This window comes from Anabrus simplex, chromosome 1 (assembly GCF_040414725.1).
Source record: "Anabrus simplex isolate iqAnaSimp1 chromosome 1, ASM4041472v1, whole genome shotgun sequence".
Classification (NCBI taxonomy): domain Eukaryota; kingdom Metazoa; phylum Arthropoda; class Insecta; order Orthoptera; family Tettigoniidae; genus Anabrus; species Anabrus simplex.
This window is the reverse complement of record NC_090265.1, coordinates 74999051-75017553: the sequence shown is the minus strand read 5'-3', so window position 1 is coordinate 75017553 and position 18503 is coordinate 74999051. Positions and strand designations below refer to the sequence as shown.

Here is an 18503-nt window from a genome sequence, read left to right as displayed (position 1 = left end):
AAGACATTTACTTGGGTTATAGCAGATGTCACATATTCAGGAAGTATTGCAAAGCCATCTGCAAATTTAAGACCTTATCGGTAATAATAATAATAATAATAATAATAATAATAATAATAATAATAATAATAATAATAATAATAATAATAATAATAATTTTGGGGTTAGTGAAAAAATAATTAAAATAGATTTAGTTGATAAAGATTAGTAACAATTTTGAAATTATCTGAAATTTAAAAATTTTCGAATAAGAACCATATTTAAGATTGTTTTTGGAATGGTTAATAATTTTTAGCAAGAAAAATTGGTCAATTACAATAGTTATATATATATATACATTTATATAATATTAATTACATATAGAAAAGGTACATTAATTAATAATAACTTATTGATATACAACCCCCCGATAATGTTAATAACAAATATACTTGAGAGAGAAAAAGAGGATCTTATAGATATTTCTAGCATTGTAGGGGGTATATATCTACATGTATATTATATATGAATTTATATATTAATAAATGTTTATATAATATATATCTAAGATATAGGTATAAATATATAATAACCTATATTCATTATCTATTTAATTTTTGGTAATACATTAAAGTATTTATTTTAAATATACATTTATATTAATATACCTATTTAAGTATATATTTCAAGAAATATACACAAAAAAATATACTATGATTATTATTCTATTAAATATTTATTACGCAGCACCGTTGCGGCGGTGGTTGCAATATTTGTAAGCTGTAAAGTAAAATAATTAGTATTAGGTGAATGTGTCCCATGTGTTATTTTGTGGATAAGTGAATATTTTCATTGTATAGGGGCGAAAAATGCGATGAAAATTCAATGCCAGGAAATACTCAAAACGCGTTCATTATACTGAATATCAATTATTATTATTATTATTATTATTACTATTATTATTATTATTATTATTATTATTATTATTATTATTAACATTGATGCTTTCACGGCCCGTACTTGTAGACATGATATGGTCGTTTGGGCTTATGCCGTGTCCAGAAAACAAGGTGAAACTCTTGACGTTTCGCAGAGAACTTTGCCGCTCGTATTCATAAGAAGAAAAGGAAGTCTTCTACAATAATTACTAGTAGAATACTTCCTCGTGGAGAGTCGAAATTTCTTCTGCCTTTCCTTATTCGGGATGTATTCACAACTGCGTGATTTTTCTAGTGGTTGGTAGTGTGATCTGTTGAATGTAAATGTAGACGTGTATCGAATGCATTTCATTGAACACTTTTTTTATGTTAAGAATGAAGCCATGTTTTCCAGTGTTGACTTAGTTAAATGTAACAAAGGCTTTTCAGTATGTGTGTTTGACAGACTGGAAAGCCTTTGTTACATTTCATTGAACAGGAAGCAATTTTTGGAAAACATTCACAAGAAAGAGGGAAAAAATATTGAGGGAAATACCAGTACCTAGGAAAGTGAGACAGAGACTACGACCAAATGCAGAATTATACGAAAAGGCGGAGAAAATCACAACATGATTTTAAAAATATATTTTGTCTCTGTAGACACATCAAAAGAATGCCACCACAGATAAAAGCTAAGAGAATACTGGAATATATGGAGAGCAGGAAAAAAGCGCTAAGAGAACTCTGGAATAATGGAGAGTGGGAAGACAAATTAATTGGCCTGAAAGAGTAAAGGAGGGCATGGACGAAAGGAACATACCACATGAGGCAATATGTACTAGACATTATTATACGGAGACCATCAACAAAATTACGGCATTCCGAGATCAAACGATCAACCAAGATCACACGAATAGGAAACGGAACGGCAACATCTCTGGTCGCAAGACTGTAAAGAAGCTCATTCCGAAAGCATGAAAAAGTACTTGTCTGATCGAAAGAAGAACCAGAAATGAATGCTGCTAAACGCGGTCCATGGTAGACCCTAACGGGAGGAAAAAGCACAGGGGAACAACATTTTTGTTGCATTGGTAAATAACACTAATTCCGTTCTTATCTAATTTGGGTGCACTGATTTCATATGTGAAGTTATTTTTCTCTAAGTTACAGATTTTTGCAATTCTCTTTCCACAATTTTTCACGTTAATGTAAATTTTTGAACTTTTCAGCATTTATCTCAACTTACGAACACGGGATATTACGTATGTTAATCTTCGTGGTGATGATATGAGTCATGTAAATACAACAACATGCAATGGCATACACCTATGTATTCAGTTTCGAAATACAAAGGAATAATATCACTTATTTTGAGCATAAATATAACATAAAACTATATTAATTAAAACATAACATTCTTAACTATAGCATTGATATGCACGTACAGATGGATGATTTTAATTAATTAATTAATGTGACGTACAGGGCATGGAAATCTGAGTCAGGCAAGAATTTGCGCTTGTAGCTCTTGCGATTGTGCACTTGCTCAGAACAGTCTCCTTTGGATCTCCAGACATTATATACCTGTTTCATCGCCCTTACATTGTCTTCAGTTCTTGATGGAAACGTTCCCCTGCTCATAGCTAACATCCTCAAGGTTTTCGGGAAATTAATCAAGATGGCTATTCAGGAACCATGTTGCATCCAAGATCGCAGAATGGCTTTATCATCCTTCGAACAAGGAGCACATAGTTTTCTGCCTTGTTGTTACAGAAAGTTCTTAATAATTGTTACAAAAGATATCCATCCTTATCTCTCCTTTTGATCCATATTTCTGACAAATTCCTCGTCACGTATAAGGGATCTATTTTGAGGACGATTAAACACACCTGTTTTTATTTGCTCGAATGAAAGACCAGGAAAAGCAGAAGCAATGTGTTGAAAAGATGTATTTTCAGTATTCATCTCACATTTATTCAGTTTTAAATGCTAATAGAACTTTACGGGCGTCAACCTGAAACCAAATGGTTAAAATACGGAAGTAGTAAGTGAATCAAGTCTATCCTTAGTAGGATATTGTATATTCACTTTTCTCAGCCTTCGGTCACCGTACCTACTTTTCATGCATGCAAGGTAATTAGTGAATTAAGTAGCTGCCATAACTGGTTTTAACAACATGTCGTTAAAAGGAGACTTATACTAGTCTATTCCTTGAAATTCCAATACGTAAAGACGCGTTCCCTGCGCATTATTGTTGCCCACAGTTCAGTATTGATTTATTCATTATATTTATAATTATTAACAAATAAATAATAATTTTAAGACATCGGTGTGTTAAGTCTACTTCAAATAATGCAGCAAAGACATTTAATCGAAAAAGGACACATCTCCTATAAACCACTGGAACAATTTCGACCAAATTTGGCACACTTATGACTTACTAACTGAAGACGAGCGTTGTGGGGGTAAGTCATTCGTAGCACCCTCAGTGGTGGGGGTTTGGGGGATTAGGTATAAAAATAACCAAAAAATGTCGAATCCACAGTTTTTGGGGTCGCTGAGATGAATACTGATACTCCCGAATTTTTAAAAGTCAAAGTTCAGCTCCCTTTTGGGTGGGGGGCGAAGGAGTATTGAGATCTAAAAATAACCGAAAATAGTGTCGAATCCATAGTTTTCGGCGTCGCTGAGATTAACGCTAACACTCCCGATTTTTAAAACTCATAGTTTAGCCCCTTTAGGTTGGGTGAGGGGGAGTAAGATAAAAATAGAAAATAGTGTCGAAGCCGCTGAGATGGATAGTAACATTCCGGATGTTTTAAAGTCCAAGTTCATTTCTCTTTGCCGTAGGGGTTGACAAAGGGTGAAAAAATAAATTGCCCAAAATGACCGAGATAATGGACGTACGTATGTTCCAGCGTGGCTATCAACCAAATTTATCACAAGCATAACTTACTACCTGGAAAATTTACTCTGGGAGTAAGACGCCCCTAGAACCACTAGGAAAGGGTGTGAAATATACTCCATATTAATAAATGTAAGTCAGTTTGGAGCGATCTACATAAACTCTAATGTATATACACATGTATTTATAAATATTTTTTTGTATCTATATCCCTTATAATTAAATTTTGCTCTATTTCTGGATTTTACCTAAATTTTGCACTTTGTACACGTATAATAGATGAATTAAATCACTCATAGGAAAAATAGGATTATTATATTCTACGCGAATATTGACTCACCCAGTTGCCATATGTAAGCCAAATTCTATGTTTGAAGCTGTCACATAAGTAGCTGAAAAGTAATTCACTGTGTGCAAACCTTACAATAATTTACTCTCTTCAACGTTTATAAAACCGTACATATAAATAGATGAGATAAGAGAACATATCATAGGACCAGCCATTTAGATCGCTAAATGAGGCCAGAGGCGTCTGATCGTACAATCCGTTTTCCGATATAATATACCGTTTAGCAGCAGTTATTCTGTAAATGAAAGTGAACATGCATACACTTCCGTATGTCCATCTATATTTATTCATTGAAGTCGATTTGTAGCGATTTAGAAAGGATGTGTCTGCCATTGTAATTAATACTTTACAAATCTATGTGACTGTCGGCAGGAGGGCGTCTGCTATTGTAATCAGTACTCCCCACATCGACTTAGACTGTCAGTAGGAATGGAGTCCTCCTCCAACTCCCTTCTCGATTTGACTAGCAGAGGGCAAGGGAACGTGCATTTTTTTCATAATTCCTTTATCCGATTCTGTTTGTCAGTAGGCAAGCGTGCCTCCCATTATAAACAAATGTATCCATCTAAATTGTGACTAACGTTAGGCACAGTGGCCTGCTATTATATTGTAATGGAAACTCACCAACTCGGTGTGACTGGCAGTAAGCTGACTGGAATTAGGAAAACCGGTCTGTGATTATAATGATAACTATAAAAATAAATTTTAACTGGGAGTATGGAAGTTGCCTGCCATTATAATAAAAATTCCTTAACTGTAATCTCTTTGGAAATAGGAAATGAAGCCTACCATTGTAACGAAAACTCCCCAAATCGATTGTGGCCACACTATAGGCAATGGGGTCTGCCATTAAATGAAAATTCCCAACTCCATTGTGAATTGCAGCAGACAAGTGGACCTGCCGTTATCATCACAACTCCGGCACTTTACATTGGAAACAACGTCTGTGGACCTCCCTGTGCTGTTTCTCGAATAACGACAAGAGACATGCAATTTAAAAAATCTTATTCACTTCATGTACAGTAATTTACTTCGATATCCGTATACAATGTAGAATACCGTAGCGAAGCACGGATACATTTGCTAGTATGACATAAAACACAAAATTACTCAGAACAATAAATTGCTTGAATGAAAAATATTTATCAAAAACCATAGTTCTGCAATTCATTCTTAGGAACTACACGACTTTCTCCAAGCTGCGACTGCGGGCAAGAATTCCAGACAATGCGAGACATCACCTTCTGATACTTGCACAGAAGAGAACATTACAGGACGTTTCCTTTCTGTGCAGTGACTGTGGACTCATAAAATTCACGGACTATGTGATGTGCCTAACAGAAAGTTATAACTGGTCGTTCTAGAGGTTCTAGACTCTAGGGTTCCTAAGTTATAAGCCTCTTGGAGTCATGGTTATACCGTGTGGTAGACCTACCCCGATTCACACAGTTTTATGCAACCCGCAGATTACAATCTAAACTAAAAATATTGACCTTAGCTACTCACAGTAATGTCTGGTCTTATTTGTGTCAACGAAATCGGCATTAATGACAAAATACCGAATAATGGTAAGGAATCGTGAATATTCTGTATCACAGAAACGTCATGTACAGAGAATACGATGGCTGACTGATTAGAATTAGTATTGACATAACGCCGATGAATGACAACTCGTGACAGCCAAACGTGCTAAAAGTTAGTAAAGAAAACTGGTGGTTGTTAGTCGGAGGTTCTAGTCCGATGTAGGACGAATATTCTTTAATTCGTTGTTAATGTTTGTGTCAGTCGCGCTGTTGAGGACAAATCTAAATCATGATCAGCTCTCATATTGCAGGTACTCTGCTATGTTTGTTTTTAAGTAACCCTTAAAAGAGCTATTTGCAGTAAAGTAAGCTATTACCGACAGACGTCCAGTAGGCTTGTGTATGGCCATTCGATTAATGAAGCAAATGTTCAAAATGACCACCTCCTTCGTTAATGCAAATCTGAGCACGATGGAGGAGAGACATTCTTGCTTGCTGCAACATATGTGGTGGATCCTGCCTGCAAGCTTCAATGATGAGCCGCCGTAAATGATTCGGACTCTCTGGCTCCTGTTCATAGACTCTTTAACGTTAAATAACCCCAGAGGAAGGAATCTAGTGGAATAAGTTTAGGCGATCTAACCGGCCTAGTGACAGGACACTCTCGTCCAATCCCATGCAAGTGGTTCCGTACTTCCAACGACCAGTGTGTTGGAATTCCATCCTGCTGGAACCATATCCTTAACCGTGTCATAAGGGGCACATCCTCCAGTAAGAGCGAGAGATATTCACAGAGAAACTGTAGATAGCGTCGTCCTGTGAGGTTTCCTCCGAATAAATGTGGTCCAGTTATCTTGTCACTTTTTTTATTATCTTGCACCACACCTTGAGGCCTCACTGTATCTGATATCGAGCTCCCCTTACCAAGTGAAGATTTTCACACTCCAATAACGAAAGTTGTGTCTATTAAACTTTCCGTTGTTGTGAAATGTGGATTCGTCACTAAATAGAATGTCCGTTAAGAAATCCGCATCACCTTCAACTCTTTCCAATATCCATTGCGAAAATTCTATGCTTTTTCAAAGTTCCTGGTGTAGTTGTTAATGGTAGGGAGCAGTTTATGGCGGTTCAATATGTGCAGTACAGATACATGACTGATGTTCAGTTCATTTCCAATGGCCCGTGAGCTTGTGTGCGGGTTGTACACAATTGCGTTTTGAATAGTTTCCTCGTTATTTCCAGACGACACCGGAGCATCCCTAACGGGGGTTAATGTATAAAATGACCCCGTCGCACCCAACCGTCTTTTAACACTTCGAAATGTATCTGCAGTTGGCAGCCTTCGTCCAGGAAATCGTTCTTCGTACAAGAGTCTGGCTTCCGGTGAATTCTGCCTTACTTCCCCATAAAGTAGTACCACATTCACATAGTAATACCGTGAAAACATAATGTTTGCTTTGCGCTAACCGTACAGTAGATGGTCGCACTTTGCTGCAAATATTACGATGTGTTCCTTCATGTGCCCTACGTATGAATTCCAGACACCTGTTAGTAGTTTTTCGAGTCGAACGTGCGCAGTTGCTTAGTTTAATGGGTGTGTCATAATGTTGTCATCAAGTGCAGTGTGCTTAAATTCTTGCAGCCGTTTTCCATGTGAAAGTAGGTAAGGGTTGTTCTGCCCGGAGGCAGGTCCGAACCTCCGCGGAGGTGTTATTGAGCCGGAGTTTACGCGCGGTAGGGTGGCCAGTTCCTTTCCGCTCCTCCATTCCCTTACCCCCCACCAACAGCGCGTGGCAACCCATCCAACTCCTGACCACACCCAATGTTGCTTAACTTCGGAGATCTCACGGGATACGGTGTTTCAACACGGCTACGGCCGTTGGCTATGTGAAAGTCTCCTGGTATTATTCCTTTCTTATGTATGCTTTATTTGTAAAGGTGAAAATGACTTTTGAGACGTCTGCTTCTATGGTGTAGTGGTTAGTGTGATTAGCTGCCACCCCCGGAGGCCCGGTTTCGATTCCCGGCTCTGCCACGAAATATGAAAAGTGGTACGAGGGATGGAACGGGGTCCACTCAGCTTCGGGAGGTCAACTGAGTAGAGGTGGGTTCGATTTCCACCTCAGCCATCCTGGAAGTGATTCTCCTTGGTTTCCCAATTCTCCTATTTAAGTTCTGAGCTCGAATGTGCAGGGAGGTTTACCCTGCTGCTAACACCGCATTGTGCTAAAGAATCATTTCTCTCTTAAGCCCAGATAGCTGCAACCATTCCCTACGCATAGAGTACGTAAATACTTCAAGGGCAGTATCCTGGAGCTTCAGACTCTGGGTCGGGGGATAAAACTGGGGAGGATGACCAATGTCTCGCCCAGGCGGCCTCACCTCCTATGCTGAACAGGGGCCTTGCGGGGGGATGGGAAGATTGGAAGGGATAGACAGGGAAGAGGAAATGTTTTTTTTTCTTCGGGGGCTCCCCCCCCCCCCGTGACCAACGCCTCAATCTACATGGCCTCCGACATGCTATTATTTCTAAGAAGAAGAAAGAGATAGCAGGGAATAGTGGGAAGTGATACAAGGGCTATCTGCCTGTTTCCATGTCAGACACGCTACCAGGCGATATTGTATTAGGTATATGGTGTTGAAGTTTGGTATTGAAGGGTCAGGGAAAAACCACATAGGCAGAAAGAAGAAAGAGCCTACATGTAAAACCTGACATCTTTTGATAGCACATGCAAGGATGTGGGCTGGAAAAAGACTAGAGGTTGTGTTAGTTAGGAACAGGTAACATGCACAAAACATAAACCAATTCCTTGCCATTCCATCGTCTGGGGATCAGTCCGTCTGGGCACTGCTGTGATTAGCACGGTCCTTGCCGGCTGCGGAGCCATGCGTCAAGTACCACTAGGGCCTGTCGCACGACTCCACCTCCTTGGGGTACCTCGTACCCAGTCTCCGATCCCGGAGAATGAGGCCAAGCCCGCCGAGGCGGAGGCCTCCTGGAAGGGGGTGGGTCATGGCGCCGGGCCTCCTTCCTCTCTGCCCGCGCCATGGCCCGGTAGACAGGGCAACTGCGATGGGAGGCCGGGTGGCCCCCCGAGCAGTTGGCGCACACCGGCGCGTCTCTAAGTGCTGCGCAGGCCGTGTAGTGGTGATCACCACCACAGCGGTTGCACCTCACCTCGAGCCCACAGCTGACCTGACGGTGGCCCCACCTCAGGCAGCGGAAACACTGCAAGAGCTGCTGAGGGGGACGTTTTACTCTCACCAGACTGCCGTTACCCGCTGAGGTCCTCTCCTGATTGGCTCCTCGGTTGACTGCTGTCCTGGGAGCAGTCTTGGGTTGCGGCTGGGCGGCCCTCTCCTGGTGGGCCGGCGTCGCCTTCTGCTTCCTGGTCCGGCGTCGTCTTCTTCTTCTTTCCAGGGGTTGCTTCTCGGCAGGGGAAGAGGCCTCGTCCTGGTGGCCCTCCTCCCGGCCTGGTGACCCCAGGGTAGCTGATGGCTCCGCTGCGTCGCCGTCTTCTTCCATCTCCTGGCTGGCGGCGGCGGCAGCGTCGGTCGGTGCTAACGCCTGACTGCGTTCCCTGTCCTGTAGGGCGCACATCGAGGTCTGCAGCTCGATAGACGTGCTGGCAGGCTGGGCCTGGACAGCAGCCTCAGAACGCCAGGGGGCGTCCTCCTCCACTGAAGTCGCACAGTCGCGGCGCCAGAGGGCGTCATGCCCCACCTCCGTGGTGGCGTCGCTGGTCGCCGGCTGGGTGGCCAGGACTAGGTCGGTGTTAACCGCCCTATTCCTTAGCCTCCTCGGCGTCTCCCTGGTCTCCGTCGCAGCCCTGACTGCGCCGGTGTTCATCCCTGGCACGCCGTCCCTCCCTGGTAGACGGATGACCTGGAACAAAGTAGAAAGCTCCTTCTCTGCGTCGCGCATCCGCTCCTGGTCGTGATGCCGGATAATGAGGCATCCTGGTAGGAAGCTCTCGATGGCCATGGTTGTCGAGATGAGCCTGCCTCCTCGGCGAGGGCGCCGCATTCTGTCCAGGGCGAGGCCCCGTTCAGAAGTTACAGGGCGCCCCGGCCTGTAGTATACGAGCAGCGCCTCGTACTCCGGATCGGTGTGGCCTTCGGAGAAAAAAAGCCATCAGGGGGGTCGCACCCATCCCTGTACGACTCCGTCTCCACCTCGATCTCCGGCACACCCTGCTGCGGCTCCGGCTCGGGTGCAGGCGACTCGTTGTCCGCCGTAGTCATATTGTTGTCCTCCGCTGCCCAGCAGTAGTGCGGCGATCGGCACACGTCCGTCTTCTTCATCCTGGTCCTCCTGAAAGAAAATAAGCGAGCACTGAGAAGTGCTCAGCTCAGACAAAAGCTCTTTCGAAGTCGTAGTAATAAGTACAGCTGCCTGGTTAGCACTTGAAAGTACTGAGCGCCTGGCAAGGAGAGAGAAAGTGGAGCGACAGGCACGTACGACCTCTCGCTACGACAGTCAGCTGCTCCTTAAAGAGGAAGGGAAGTGGCCGTGGCCTTAAGTTACGTATCATCCCGGCATTTGCCTTGAGGAGAAATGGGAAACCACGGAAAACCACTTCGAGGATGGCTGAGGAGGGAATCGAACCCCCCTCTACTCAGTTGGCCTCCCGAGGCTGAGTGGACCCCGTTCCAGCCCTCGTACCACTTTTCAAATTTCGTGGCAGAGCCGGGAATCGAACCCGGGCCTCCGGGGGTAGCAGCTAATCACACTAACCACTACACCGCAGAGGTGGAAGGCGATATTTATTATGTCTAGTAATTAACTTCCTTAGAAGAATATCTGAGACTTCAGGTAAGTAAAGTCTTCGTAAAGGATGCCTAGGCGAGTACGAATTGAAAATTAAAAATTGGCGTGACTCGATAATATTTTGAATCCTCACTGCTCCAATTAGCCTACTCAAATACATCTACCATGCCAAATTCCGCGCAGCTACTTCTAGAGTGAGCGGTCGGTTCCTGTAACTCGGTATTCGTGTGGAGAGCGAATGTTCTTACTTCCAAAAGTTGCTGATGTGTTACAGCCTTATGGCCCGATGTTATGCCTTTAATGAACGCTCTGATGGTAGTAATTTTATGGCGTATGCTAACACATCTGCTGTACAGCATTCAGGAGCCATAGGTTATAAAATGCTGTGAATAACACGCTTTTATCAATTTCGATGTGATTAGACTGTACAAAATGGCGACGAAATGACATGTCTGTAATTGGTCCTAACCGATCACCCTTTTTTATGATACCGTGACCACCGTTTTCTTTCTTTCTTTCTTTCTTTCTTTCTTTCTTTCTTTCTTTCTTTCTTTCTTTATATGCTTACCCCCAGGGTTGGTTTTTCCCCCCGACTCAGCGAGGAATCCCACCTCTACCACCTCAAGGGCAGTGTCCTTGAGCGTGAGACATTGGGTTGGGGGATACAGCTGGGGAGGATGACCACTACCTCGCCCTGGTGGCCTCGATGAGAAGATTCGAAGGGATAGACAAGAAGAGGGAAGGAAGTGGCCGTGGCCTTAACTTAGGTACTATCCCGGCATTTGCTTGGACGAGAAGTGGGAAACCACGGAAAACCACTTCCGGGATGGCTGAGGTGGGAATCGAACCCACCTCTACTCATTCGACCTCCCGAGTCTGAGTTTCCCCGTTCCAGCCCTCATACCACTTTTCAAATTTCATGGCAGAGCCGGGAATCGAACCCTAGCCTTCGGGGGTGACAGCTAATCACATTAACGACTACACTACAGAGATGGACACCACCCTTTTGTATCAAAAGAAAAGTGCTTCTTGGACCAATCAGGTGCAGAATTCTTTACCGACAGATGTAGGTGTGGCTATCATGTTTTGTACAGTACAGTTCGTAAAAATTACTAGAGTATTGGACTCCGCTCTACACAAAATGCTACAGTGTTTTTGAGATGGGTCTCACTTACTGATTCTTTTACGGGTCTTGCATTATGATGGGAAATCTATATCGGGCTAACCGCATATAAAATTACTGTAAGATGTTGCGCAAGATGGGACTAAGAGACATTTATTTCGTAGCTGGTTGCATATGCTCGGAAAAAATAAGGGTAGCTGTACCACTCGATATAAATCAACATTTGTGAATTACTAACTTTTATTTCCTCCCGTTGCTTCATTTCATGTTTACTTTAACGGAGAAGTGGTGTTATTATTGGACCGAAATAATGTACGTGTTATTTTCCGCAAGTGTGCGTGTAGTGAAGGTTGCTTTATTCATTACAGTTCACTTCTTTACGTCCATTGTCGCTATTACAGCAGGTCCTTATTTATGCTGCTCATTGTATCAAGTGTAACATGCTTCCTTATTGCTCGTGTGGCCTCAGTGACAACTGCTAGCCTACGCTGTGACCGGAACAAGAGATTACAGGTACAAAATAAGCGTTTGTTTATACTTCTCTGTTACTAGCTTTCACTCGACCATGCCCCAGGAAGTCACCTTTCGAGGCTTCCTCGCACCAAATGTGTTCGTCCTTGGCGTACGGTGACGCAAAGCGGAGGAAATGCTTTCGTCATAACTTAAAATGAGTCATCTTTTCTTAGCTCCTCATGTAATTAGTAAACCATTATGAAACAGTCGAATTATTATTAATTTTCTTGCCAGTGGTTTAACGTCGCATTACCACTTTGGAGACATAAGGATTGAAAAGGGCTGTCCGACTCACTGGCTGTATGGTCAGCGTTGAGACCTTCCATTCATAGGGTCCCGGGTTTGATTCCTGGCCCGGTAGGGGATTTTAACCCTCAAATGGTCCATATAAACGACTGTTACTGTCACACTATTTTCAGGATTTTTGTATACTTTCACTAAAAATTCTTAAAAATAGGTTTTGAAAGGAAATCATGCAGTGTAAAACATTTTATTAAATCTTAATATCATAGGCTATTGAAATAAATATATTTTTGTTTTGTACCTTTCATTATATCTTTACAGCCATCCTGAGTTTCCAAAAAAGTGTTCCAAAATTATATTTTCAAAATGTTTGCGCCCATACCAGACACTAAAATATTCGACTTACCCGAGAAAGTCAAATCACAATATTGTGCACAATTTTATGCACTTCAAAAAAATTTAAACACTTTAGATGTTATATACGAAAATGAAGAGAGATATACATATATACACAAGCACTAGAACGCCCCCGCAACGTCACTCAGAGGAGCTACCAGAACTAGACTGTGCTCTCCTTTTCCTTCCTCTCCTTTCAGGCCTCCGGAAGTGCTGCAAATTGTGGTGAAACTCCCTGTGAACTGCACAGTTACAACCAGGGCACAAATAACAGGTCCTTCCCCGTTTTTGTTGGTCCACAGATTACGCATAAACGTTCCAGCTTTTCAGGAGGTCTGTCAATGTCACTGTCATTATCACTCATATCACTCGCGTCACTCATTATTTCATCCAACATCTTCCGAATGGGACTTGAACCGAAATTTCTTGGGTCTTGAAACTAAATTACTCGCCATTTCCGCAAAACACTAATAAAAACAGGGCGTACAACAGAACGACACCGTGACGCGGCAGGGCGCCATATTGCACTGCGCAGTTAAGGTAGCGAGCCTAACGACTGAATTTTAAGACTGTGCAGTACATTTAAACGGCAGTCTACAACCTAGCAACTAGAGTAAAAGAGAGACTGTAATCTGCTGTTTAAAATGATACAAAATAAAGCACATTTGTGTGTCACTACGCATAACGAGAGCGTGTCAAATGAACGGCTGCAAAACAGTCGATGTATCGTCGTTGACCACAACAACGTGTACAAAAAGGGCGATGCATCATCGTTTAACCATTTGAGGGTTAATCTCGTCTGATTAATTCTTTTGACTTGGGAACTGACTATCTGTGTTCGTCTCAACGCTCTCCCCTTCATATTCAAACAACCATCACAGAAACACGCAATAGCGGTTACATCTCTCCATATAGGTTTGGTGTCAGGAAGGACATCCGACCATAAAACAGGGCCAAATCCACTTGTGAGAGACAGTTCGTACCCGCGACCCCACAAGTGTGTCAAAAGCGGTAGAAGAAAGAGGATGGGGAAGGGCTGGCGGCCGTGGCCTAAATTAAGGTTCAGTCCTAGCTCGGTAATGGGAAACCACGGAAAACTATCTTCAGGGCTGCCTACGGAGGAATTCGAATCCATAATACCCCGAGTGCAAGCTCACAGATACGTGATCCTTACCCCACAGCCAATTCGCTCGGTCGATCGAATTGTAGATTTCACAAGTTTGTTTACGTCGCACCGACACAGATGGGTCTTATGGCGAGATGGGATAGGGGAGACCTAGGAGTGGGAAGGAAGAGCCCGTGGCATGCATTAGGGTACAGAACCAGCATTTTCCTGGTATGAAAATGGGAAGCCATCTACAGGGCTGCCGATAGTGGGGTTCGAAGTTCAATCGAGTGATCCATGATCCCTTTAATTACCCATGACAACAATTAATGGTTAGCAAATGAATTATATCCAGCACTTCGTTTTAAGAACGCAGCTAAATACTGTATTAGTGCCCGTAAAAGTTCGTTCGTAATCTGTTTTCCCTCCAGGGTCGGTTTTTCCCTGGGACTCATCGAGGGATCCCACCTCTACCGCCTCAAGGGCAATGTCCTGGTGCTTCAGACTCTGGGTCTGGGGATACAACTGGGGAGGATGACCAGTACCTCGTCCAGACGGCTTCACCTGCTATGCTGAACAAGGGCCTTGTGGGGGGATGGGAAAAATGGAAGGGATAGACAAGGAAGAGGGAAGGAAGCGGACGTGGCCTTAAGTTAGGTACCATCCCGGCATTTGCCTGGAGGAGAAGTGGGAAACCATGGGAAACCTCTTCCAGGATGGCTGAGGAGGGAATCGAGACCCCTCTACTCAGTTGACCTCCCGAGGCTGAGTGGACACGGTTCCAGCCCTCGTACCACTTTTCAAATTTCGTGGCAGATCCGGGAATCGAACCCGGGTCTCTGGAGTGGCAGCTAATCACACTAACCACTACACCACAGAGGCGGACGCCCGTAAAAGTAATACCCTGAAATACCTATAAAGCGTGCTGCTGTCACTGGACGTATAACGACGCAGCTAGATGACCTGCAGGTAATAAATAGCGTATGGCTTTTAGTGCCGGGAGTGTCCGAGGACATGTTCGGCTCGCCAGGTGTAGGTCCTGTTATTTGACGACCGTAGGCAACCTGCGCGTCGGGATGAGGATGAAGTGATGATAAAGACGACACATCCACCCAGCCCCCACGCCACCGAAATTAACCAATGCTGGTTAAAATTCCCGACCCTGTCGGGAATAACCCGGGAACCCTGTGGACAAAGGCCAGCACGCTAACCCTTTGGCTATGGAGCTAGACGGCCTGCAGATATTCCAGTGTAACCTATTCAGTGTCTGTCTCGTCCAGTGATTTTAATCCTGTTCCTACTAGACAACGGCCCGAAATCAATCGAGGTGACTATCGCATACATTTGGTGTATAACACGTACTTATTTCAAACAAATGATCTGATCCTGAATATTTTTGAAAGAAAACTGCTAAGTGAGAATTTGTTTACGAGGAAAAGTACACACAGCATTAAAAAGTGTTTTGCACCACATGTATTGTAGATGCTCCTGAAGAGAGCTCGGAGATCAGTGTAAGGCCAATTGTTAGGTGCACGTAGAGTACGACATACAATCTGTTGACAGTTCAGAAAAGTGCACCATATTATCCTGAACGCTTGGACACAACATGCACAGAAGGCAGTTTGTGGCATGTTCAGTAAAGGCCTGTTTTCACATGTAGGACTGTGCTGCTACTGTGCTTCGACCGTGCTGTGTCGTCCGCAATCGCCAAACAGTATAAACCATTCCATTTGCATTGAACAGCAGTTGAGTATTTTCACATGTAGGACTGTGTCTGTCCCTACCGTGTTGGTACCGTGCTGTCATGGATCGCCAAGTAGAGCGATTACGACCCACACAGTCGTCACCTGGTCTCAGCACAGTACCACATGTGAAAATTAGAAACGGTCGCCCTAGTGTCGCCAAGCCGGACTTCCGTCTTATTTCGGTGGTAATCGGAAGCACTCGGTCGTACGTGATCCAGTGACCAACGAGCACAGAATAACATAGAGTGCGCAATGCGCTGTCTGAGTACTGTGTTCGTTGGTTTAGATACATTGTGTGATAGTTTGCAGTAGTAGGTGTGGCGCAGTTGTCTTCCTTAAAGATGGACGAACAAGTGATAAGTTTAGTTCAACAACATGAATGCCTTTATACTTATTCTTCTTTTGTTGTAAAACAATGTACGCTGCGCAGGCAATAACTACGTCTTCTTCGTTCGGATCCATGTCTCCAACCTGTGAGTACAAATGCAATGAACAAGGACCACATGCCCACAGCACAGTCGCAGCACAGTCCTACATGTGAAAAGACGGAGTAGGCGACACCGCCGTAGCACGGTCGAAGCACAGCCGAAGCACAGTCCTACATGTGAAAACAGGCCTTAAGTAAACATGCCTCGACAAGTCATTACAGCATTTGGTCGTACGCACATTAACATATTGAGTCAGCAGGGCCTTCCCGTGAGGAAAATTACCCATCTGGTTGATGTACACCACAGTGACGTTGTTAAGATGTAAAACTGCCATCGTACGATACAGTGTGTTCAGGATCGTTCTCACAGTGGTCAGCAACAAAAGCTGGTGACCATTACTTGCGAATTTGGCTCGCAGGAACCGAGGAGACACTATAACAGGGCTCCATAATGTTTTTCTGGCGGCAACTGTGAAAGATATATCTTCTCAGACACTCCGAAATAACCTCCATAGAGTCCACCTACACCTCTGAGTCCTTTTGCATGTACACCCCAACACTGTAGCACCAAGAGCAGCTGGACAAGGGACACTTGAACTGGAACCTGTTATCATAGCGTCACTGATGAATTCATAATTTGTCTGACACTTGATAATCATAGGAGGAGGGTATTGAGAGAGCCAGATGAGTCATATTTAGTATACCACAGATCTAGGAGAGACGCGGATACGTTAGGTTTTGGGCCGGTATTACGTATGTACGTCCAACCCCCGCTTATCGTCACTTAGGGCACTCTGCAAGTGTACAATATCTGGACTGAATCCTCCGACAACTTATCCGGGATAGGCCCGTTCTATTAAAGCACGCACGCTGCTTTCGTCATGTTAACATCTTCCTCAGGGAGGCCCAAATCAATCGGATATAACGGTTTGAGATGTTGCCACCATGAAGGTGCCTGTGGCCAGCTGAAATGGATGGTATGAAGACGTAGGAATTCGTCCTCTCACCCTGGATGACATCCGGAGGGCTCGTGCCGGTGAGAGAGACAGGGTAGAGCAAGTCAGCCTCAAGTTATTAGTGGGTTAAGTTATGAATATTATGTAGAGGTTGTAAAGTATAAGTACAATTAAAAGGGCCTTGAAATTTGTGAGAATTTGGAGAACTCTGGACACTGTAGAGATTAATTTTGGGAAAAACTGAGTGTCTAGCCCATGTGGTAAAGGCGTGCTGGGGTAGGCTGAAAGGACGTGGGTTCTATTCCCGTTCAGAAAAGTGAAAAATTAGAAACGAGATTTTTACTCTACATGGCCCTGAGTTTCGTTCAATATACGTCAAAAATGAGTACCAGGTTAATTCCTCGGGGAGAAGTTGCCCGGGCGTTGATCTAACCACTATATCACACTTCATTGTGAGGTTAAGAATAATGAAAACCTTTGCATTCATTTCTCCTAGGGCCTTTCTGACATTCACGGAGACTGCTACGCTTTTAATTTGAACAAACTAATTTGACAAACCAATTTATGAAACATAATGGAGTTGAAGACTCTAGACCAGAGATGGAAGCAGAAATATAGTTCATGCGTTCCGCATTCGAACAAACGGGGATGAGTGCACTGGCAGACATTTCACCAATTGAAACATGATATCACAAAAGTTTAGAAATATTCTTGATAATGTTCAAAATATCCGCTCGTGTCAGTGCACCTTGGCTGGTATGGAGGCAAATACTCTGTGGCCTCTTCACCTGAAGGCCAAAACAAGAATGTTGCACTTCCCGTTGTCTGTAATGGAAATGATTGTTGGCCAGCATCCGTGAAGCACGAATACCCCTTGGCACGTCATGGAGATGTGCATGCTCCGATGGGTACTTGGTCGTATACGCCTGGACCATGTTAGAAACGATTACTTACGAACAGTCTTTGGGGTGGCACTCATGAAGGACAGGATACAAGAAGGCCATCAGTGTTGATATTGTGATGTTACTTTACGTGCAGTGAAGAGTGGTCTATAACTGAAACAGCCTTATACGCTCAACTGAAAGGAAACCGTCCCGATGGATGACCCAAGAAACGGCGGCTGGACCGGATGAGAGAGGACAAGATATCAGTCAAAGTGTTCCTCTAACAACGCCTTCGATAGGAAAAATTAACAATAGCGTTTAAAAATGCAAATCCTGCAGCTCGGGAGAAACACTAAGAAAATAATAATAAGAAGAAGGTAATTCAAAATCGTGGTATGAAGAAACACATTTTTCCTGCTTTCATGTGTTCTTAGATACATTTTTGTATAAGGGCATATTTTTACATCCTATAACCGATGTGATTGGTCGTATTCAACTAATTGGTCCTTCACTTCGAATGATTCCCTTGCCAGAGATGGAACAAGGTTTAATGACCATCGTGACGGCATATGAGAAGCATTATAATACGAGAGACTAGTCACTGAGTCAGTAAAGGTAAGCAACCTGGCTGAAAACGTCACCACGCTGACCGGATGAAATTCAGAAT

General features: G+C 43.5%; 1 protein-coding gene across 2 annotated transcripts in view; it reads right to left on the bottom strand.

The window, feature by feature from the left end:
- Nucleotides 1-18503, bottom strand: part of LOC137497047 (uncharacterized) — a 143580-nt gene that overhangs the window by 34662 nt on the left and 90415 nt on the right. For both annotated transcript variants that reach the window (XR_011017621.1, XM_068225624.1), the window contains exon 2: nucleotides 8939-9988. Coding sequence is in view for 1 of the 2 variants with exons in the window: in XM_068225624.1 (XP_068081725.1) it covers nucleotides 8939-9700 (762 nt within the window). In the remaining variant the exon portion in view is untranslated. The remainder of the gene's footprint in view (nucleotides 1-8938; nucleotides 9989-18503) is intronic.